Below are 8,022 nucleotides of genomic sequence, written 5' to 3' on the forward strand. Positions count from 1 at the left end.
TTGTGCTCAGACACTGCAAGATCAGGACTGGTTCTTAAAAAATACTAAAACATAAAAACTCTTAGCCCCATAGTCACCTGTAGAATATGCTCATTTATGTTTACATTCCAGGATTTGCTTTATTAGTTATTATTTTAAAGGTCACATCCGAAGGAGAAAGCAAACCACCTACAAGCTGGCATTATTTGTTTATTTCTTGGCCTTAATTTGTTGATGTAACAAGCAAATTTCAACTCTGCTTATGCAAAAGACAGGAGGAATCTGCTCAGCAATTAACTTTAGGGTTCAGTTTCATACAGGCAACATGCTATATGTGCAAAAAATTACCAACTGAACTCAGGTATGAAATACTGAAAAGATTAGCAGTTTATTATAATTTATTTTACTTAACAATCTAGGAAGTTCGCAGCCATCAGCAGTTCCAATGCAATTTCGGGTGCAGTCTGGAATTCGGGAATCTCGGTGGAGCTCCTAGTGTAACCACCTTGTAGGTAAAATACATGCAAAGGGATCTCCCTAAAATTGACCTCATTCTCAGCAAACTTCCCTGGTCCGCTCAACATGGCCTTTATTGTTCCCAGTGTAAATGCATGCTCTCTTTTTACAATAAATTCATGGCCCTCAGAAGATATTATTAGCGACACACATGGCGTCAAAGCCTTCACAGCAACCCTAGGCTTTCTCCCCACCATCTATTATGTTCTTACAACATTCTACTTGAGTCCACAGGAACTTTAGTAGCCTCTAACCAGCCCCGCAGCCACCACAACTGTGTCCCCATATATTGGCTCATCCACTATTCAGCACCCCCCACACAAGACCCTGGCATTTTGGAGAAGCCAGTTCCAAGGAATGACCACCAAGAACAGCACAGTGGAGTGGATCCAGCAGGAGCCTAGAAGACAAGCTGTGTGTGCTGCAGAGGGCAGAGCTGGAGAAGGGACCCAGCTCCTTGGAGGAGTCTGGAAAATCAAGAATAACTCCCAGCCGTAGTATGGTTGGATATTTGGTTTTGGTATGATTTGATTGTGCCTGTGCACTGATTTTTCCCTCTTGAAATAATTAAATGTTTCACTGGAGCCCACAGAGGAGAGACGTTGAACTTTAAAAGACTTTGGGTTTTAAAAGAGATTGGCTATTTTAAAGGGATTGAAATTTTAATGTGTTTAAATTTGTAAAGACTGTGGGACTTTTAAAGTTATGTTTTTAAATGTGAGGTCTTAGAGATGAATTAGAAAGGAAGGGTTGTGGCTTAATAGTGATGTGTTCATGGGTTAAGTTGACAAGGGGTCAGCTGTATTGGCTGATTTTGTGTACCAACTTGGACACAAGCTAGAGCCATCAGAGAGAAAGGAGCCTCGATTCAGAAAATGCCTCCATGAATTACAACTGTAAGGGATATTCTCAATTAGGGATCAATAGGGGAGGGCTCAGCCCATGGTGGATGGTGCCATCCCTAGACTGGTCGTCCTGGGTTCTATAAGAAAGCAGAATGAGCAAGCCATGAGGAGCAAGCCAGTAAGCAGCTCCCCTCCATACCTCAGCTCCTGCTTCCAGGATCCTGCCCTGCTTGAGCTTCTGTTCTGAGGTCCTCTGATAATGGACTGTGACCTGGAAGTAAAAGGCAAATAAACCGTCTCCTCCTCAACTTGCTTTTTGGTCACTGTGTTTTTGTCACAGCCACAGACACCTTAACTAAGACACTGTCATAAACTGGGGGCTCGTGCAGTTCTGACAGTCAGGAGTCGGAGAGCAAAGCCGCAGCAGGTCTCGCCCCTCGAAGACTGGACCGTGCCTTCCTGGCCTCCCGGCTTGTAGACGCTGTGCTCTGGTCTCTGCTGCATCTTAGAGAGGGGCCTCTCTGTGTCTCTGTCCTGAGTGCTGTTTAATGACAGCCCCAGGGATGAGGGCTGGGCATGTCATTTCAGTGTAACCTCATCGTACTCTCCTTTGTAGAGTGTATCTCCAAACGAGCAGAAGTTCTGTGGTTCTGGGTGGGTCAAGCAATTCAATCTTCACCAGCACCCTAGCAGTATGGACTCCACTTAGCATGAAACCCCTAAACTTCTCCACCTGAGGCGTATCCTTTCCCATAAGATTTCTGATCACAGCTCATGTTCTAAGCCAGGTTTATTTTACCGACAGCGTTTTTAAATATGTCAAGGTGTTGGTCCAACAACATGGGCAGATTTGTTAGGAAGTGCTGATTTCAAATGTCTGGGAGCAAGAAATGTACCCGACTGACGTGTTGCTCTGGTGACTGTCTCTTTTTGGAGAAAGGTTGCTAGAAAACCACTGTGGGCTTTGAGATGACTTGGGGTTGAATGCCACACAAACCCAAGTTATAATTATACTATCCTCTGCCATAGATTTTCCAAAAACAGCCTCCCTGTTCCTCAGACGGCAAAGCCTCCTGAATAATGGTCCCATCTTTTATTCACCGACAGCCCAGTGATTGCCTTTTATTTAAGTGAAAGGTCAAGAGGTTTTGATTTACACAAGGGTTGGATCAAAGGTGTCACGTCCACAGAGGTGACATACCCGGAAGGATCAAAGACAGACATTCCGTGCCCTGATTGCAGCTGCGATCGGTGGACAGCTTTGTCTCATTCTGGGGGAGGGAAGCAGTCCAGACCACACCTCACCTGTACTTCATTGTTTCAGAAGACAACTCTCTTTTATCCGGGAGGGCTCATGACTATGACCGGGTATATCCAGATGTCTCTAAATCATGACCTTCTTGGGTTATCTCATGTCGTGCAGGCGATTTGATTTGGCTTGCAGGTCAAGGTTTCTCACCAACTTTTATGGCGGGGTGGGGGATTCAAATCTTTATTTTGCCAATTGCTTGAGAGAAGGCTCATTGACAGATGCTTCATTTCTCGTCTGTGTTCTTTAAAACTAACATTGTAGGACAGTGAACTATGACTCAGTGACTCGCCCCGACTGGCAGCATTTCCAGGTTATATTTTGTGCTCAACTGTACCTCCCACCGCAAAGAGATGTGTTTCTCATCCTGAACCTGGCACCTACAAATGTGGCTGAGATGATCCGTCGTGAGTGTCAACCTGACACAAGGGTGACCTGGGGAGGGAGACCTAATGAGTCGTGAGTGTCAACCTGACACAAGGGTGACTGGGGAGGAAGACCTAATGAGGACTCTTGTAGATCAGATTAGCCTGTGAGGGACAGTCTTGATTGACAACCCATGTGGGAGGTCTCAGCCCACTGTGGGTGACAGCATTCCCTAGGTAGAGTCCTAGACTGTGCCAGTACAGACAATGAACACAGCACACACACACACACACACACACACACACACACTTATTCTTTCTGCTCTTGACCATGAATGTGACCCGATGCCTCACATCCCCTTTGCCTAAACTTCCCTACAAGGGAAAGGATTGACGATCCCTCCCCCAGAGTGTTTTATCACAGCAACAACAACGAACCAGGCCAGTGACCTTACCAGGAAATAAGGCCATTGCAGACACAGTTAATCAGAGCACATGGTGGAAAGGGGTGGGTCTAAATCCAACAGGACTGATGTCTGTGGGAGGAAAATGCCATGTGAACTCAGAGGGGCCAAGAGAACTGTGAAGAAGGATTCTCCTCTTGATAGTCATGATCTTATAATCCAGGGGCCGAGCCAGAGGTGCCTGTAGCCGTGAGAGAAGCTGATCAGGCAAGAGAGGCCCTGTCTTTCCAAGACCAGGTGTTGTGTTACGAGCGGCAGGGCTGCGTCCCTGGCACGCGGCTGCCCGCATGGCTAGCTTTACCCGAAATAATTATACAGAAACTGTATTCTTTTAAACACTGCCTGACCCATTAGTTTCAGTTTCTTATTGGCTAGCTCTTACATATTGATCTAACCCATTTCTATTAATCTGTGTAGCCCACGAGCTGGCTTACCAGGAAAGATCTTAACCTGCGTCTGTCTGGAGTGGGAGAACCATGGTGACTCTCTGACTCAGCTTCTTTCTCCCAGCATTCCGTTCTGTTTACTCCGCCTACCTAAGGGCTGGCCTATCAAATGGGTCTAGGCAGTTTCTTTATTAATAAGAAATCACTCCCACATCATTTCCCCTTTTTCTGTTTAAACAAAAAAGAAAGGCTTTAACTTTAACATAGTAAAATTACATATAGCAAAACAGTTATCAAGCAAGAATTACAGTTACAATATTTATATCTATTTTATCTTTTATCATAACTAAGGAAAACAATAACTATCTATTCATTCTTCAACTCCATCAAAGACTCCAGAAGGATATAATACTACCTAAGTAAACAAGAAATAAGAAAACTCTAGAAATGACAGAGACATCTCACTGCCTGGACAGTCGCCCAAAGTTCCTTTGTACGGTTGGGGCATCCATCTTCAGCCTTCAGGCCCATAATATCCAGCAGACATTTCCATGAAGCAGGAAATTTCAAAGACAGTTCAGTCACTATCTGCTGTGTCTTGTAGAATGTCTCGCAGACTCTTTCATGAGTCATGAACCCCAAAAGACCGTCTCACCTTTAGGCAAGTTCAGTAGTCCTCTCTCTGTGGGTTCTCTTTGTCCAGTTTATGCAACAGTCCAGTCAAGAACAGTTTCTTGCCCAAATAGCTATCAAACTCCATAAGGATCCTCTTCGATGCCCATCTTCTTCTTGAAGTAGATTGGTGCTGCCAGGAGCAGAGTGTCTCATTGTCATGAAAAGTCCTAAGTTATTAAAACATTAAATGACATATTCTGTAGTCTTTGAAAGATATGAAGAATGTCTATCTAACTGAAATGTATCTCTATATATCTAGAAAATCTAACTAACATGACTACAAGCTTGACTATTACTGATGATTATCCATTAACCTATATTTCTTAATTATACATTACATTTTTTAATGAACTACACAATCACAATACCTTAATCAATATCAGAAATACATATACATCTAACAAAATTGACCTTTAAATCCATACCAATGCAAATTATTCATACCTATATCATTTCCCCCTTTAAATGTAAAAGAACATTTATAAACAATATTTTGGGAACATGGGCGCAGTTTTTTCTCTCCAAACTGCTTCCTGCTGAATGGGGGCGCTGTTAATCAGATCATTTAGGGTGTAACCTGTGTGTCAGGTTCATCTCAGTTGGCAGTTGAGTGAAGTAATTTTGTGAAGATGTTCACAGCAACTTTTCGGGAGGTCATGGTCTATCATACCAAATTGGGATAGAAGAAATCCACAGGGTCTGGTCCTCTGTGAAAACAAAAGAAGACCCTTTCCAAAGTATCATATCCTTAGACCCAAATTTTGAAATCGTAATACCTTTATATCCATTCTGGTTTAGCTTGGCAGCCCATGTAATGAAATGTCTGTCTGTACTTAGCTCCTTTACAGTCAAAAATTTTAAAGAAAACACAATGTACATAATCCAGACGCTCTGTGAATTTTCCATTTTTACGTGGCTTATTTTTCTTTATTTCTTTTAATCTCTTAACTCTCTGTACTCTGTCTCTTTAAAGACTTTACCCTTTTTTTAAGACATTTACTTTATTCTCTATATTTTTATTCTTCTCTCTCTCAAGCCTACGTACATTCATCCAACACTGTGATCCACTGAGGTCTGTTATGTCTGAATCTGTTTTATTGTGAATCTGTAATATTTTTACTATCCAGGAGCATTTCTTAAAATGTTAAGCACTTCTTAAAAACTTAAGTTGCACCATGTACAGGTAATACGGTACCACCTGTGTCCTGCCCAGTCTAAACCTTAACTGTGCTGTTATTATGGTAATTATGGTAGTTCCTGCCAACCAGCACAGTTCAGCAAGGAGCAGCCGCTCCTGCCTCAGATCCATTTGGTGCCCCTGAGCTGTGCACAGTTCCAGGCACACAGCAAGTCCTCATTGGAGCCACACTCAGCAGTTTAATTTTGAGACTGAGCATGCAGCACAGAAACTCTTTTTATCCAAGTTACAACCAAATCTGACACGCAGAGCACTGAGCAGTCTGAAAACACGTCTCTTCCACCATGCTCTTCCGCCTGCCTAAGCCTCATTCTGCCATCTGCCCAGGTGCAGGCGGGGAGCGCTGAGAGCACTCTCCTTCCGATCCCAAGCGGGAACACAAACATCCAGTCCCATAAAATCCATTGAAATGCTTTAAAGCCAGAGTTTGCACTGGCGGCACAGTCCCAAGAAGCCGCACTTTAAAATGACGCAGCTTTTTTTTCTGCTGCTGTTGTCGAATCAGGAAATCTCTCTACAGCACGCCACCAACAAAGAGCAAAAATCTGTGTTAAAGTCTCTCTCCCTTATTTTTAAGCCTTCTCAGGTTTTTAAGTGGATTTAGTCCATCACGTCGGGCGCCACTCTGTTGTGTTACGAGCGGCAGGGCTGCGTCCCTGGCACGCGGCTGCCCGCATGGCTAGCTTTACCCGAAATAATTATACAGAAACTGTATTCTTTTAAACACTGCCTGACCCATTAGTTTCAGTTTCTTATTGGCTAGCTCTTACATATTGATCTAACCCATTTCTATTAATCTGTGTAGCCCACGAGCTGGCTTACCAGGAAAGATCTTAACCTGCGTCTGTCTGGAGTGGGAGAACCATGGTGACTCTCTGACTCAGCTTCTTTCTCCCAGCATTCCGTTCTGTTTACTCCGCCTACCTAAGGGCTGGCCTATCAAATGGGTCTAGGCAGTTTCTTTATTAATAAGAAATCACTCCCACATCAACCAGGCACATTTTGGTCAGTGTTTCCAGCCCCCAGACATAGGAAAGAATAGATTTCTTGTGCTATTTTTCTACAGCAGCCTTAGGATGCTAACCCGCCATTTAGTGAGCCCAGTCCCCTGCCTGATTGACTATTATCTCTACCTGTGTTCAACTTCCCTCCACCTCTGCGCCTCTGCAGGTTCTCCCATGGGTGGGCGTTGTAGTGGAGCTGTGGTATGTGCGAGAGCACAGAGCAGGGCTGATGAATACTCCGTGGACACCAGCTCTGGTCGCCCACATTTCTCTTTGCCATGTGCTCCCACAGAGGAAGGAACAGGACAACCCAGCCGTCAGCAGAGACCCATCTGGGAGAAGGTCAGCTCAAGATCTGAAATCTACTGAGTATGGTTTGGAGAAACTTGTTTAGCCTGTTATTTTTTTTTTAAAATATTAATAAAAAAAATTTGAATAGGTAACATATTCACATGGTTTAAAAATACATCAAAAAGGGAACACTCTGAAAGCTCCCCCTCTTCCAGATTTACCCACCTCCTCCACAGGCCTCTTCCCCACTGCCCCAGGAAACACTCTAATTAGTTGTTCGTGTGCTCCTGGTATTTTCGAATACACATAAAAGAAGATAAAATCACATGTTCTTATTCTCCCCTCTTGCTATTTTTGGAGAAAAGATTGCACAAAATGCACACTGCGCATGCGGGATTCATAACGCTATTGACGGGCTTTCCTCTCGGTGGGTGCAAAGCCAGATCCAGCATAGCCGAGAAGTCCACGGTGCGAAGATGCTTTCCCTCCAGGAAGAAAAGAGAGCAGTGAAGTCATTGACAAAGCAGTCCTCTCCCTTACAAAGGTTGGGGACTTTTTTTCAGGAGCTGACACAACACGTGCAGCTGTGTCTAAACCTGAGCACGCGTAGTTTGAGATGCGCGTCACTGAGCATGCTCACTTCAAGGTCATCGTTTTTTTAAGAAGGAAAGATGGCAGATGAGGGCTGGACAGGCCTCGCTCAGGGTTATGAAGACATATCTGAGAGATTAGAACATTCCTGGGCACGTATATTGTGTCATAAAGATGGTTGACATGAATACTCTGGGCCCCTTGGCTTTGGTCATGCCTAGTTCCTTCTTGTCACAAAGAGCGCTTGCGCTAAAGGAAAGGCCACTTAAAGGTGTGTGCATCTTCATTACCGTGGGCTGCTCTGGAGGTCTTCAAACTCCATCACTCAAGAGAATTGCCTCTGATTTCCTTTTCTCTTGCCTGACATTTTTCATTTAAAAGTCTTTTTTAAATAGTTTC

General features: G+C 44.0%; 1 protein-coding gene across 1 annotated transcript; it reads right to left on the reverse strand.

The window, feature by feature from the left end:
* Positions 1-386: 386 nt before the first annotated feature.
* LOC121462395 (elongin-C-like) lies at positions 387-961 on the reverse strand. Its single transcript, XM_041673958.1, has one exon. It carries the CDS (start codon positions 690-692, stop codon positions 387-389), a length of 306 nt encoding a protein of 101 aa, XP_041529892.1. The 5' UTR covers positions 693-961.
* Between the last annotated feature and the right edge of the window lie 7,061 nt (positions 962-8,022).

Source organism: Microtus oregoni, unplaced genomic scaffold (assembly GCF_018167655.1).
Source record: "Microtus oregoni isolate MIOR12 unplaced genomic scaffold, Mior012 000024F_ref0000369, whole genome shotgun sequence".
Lineage (NCBI taxonomy): Eukaryota > Metazoa > Chordata > Mammalia > Rodentia > Cricetidae > Microtus > Microtus oregoni.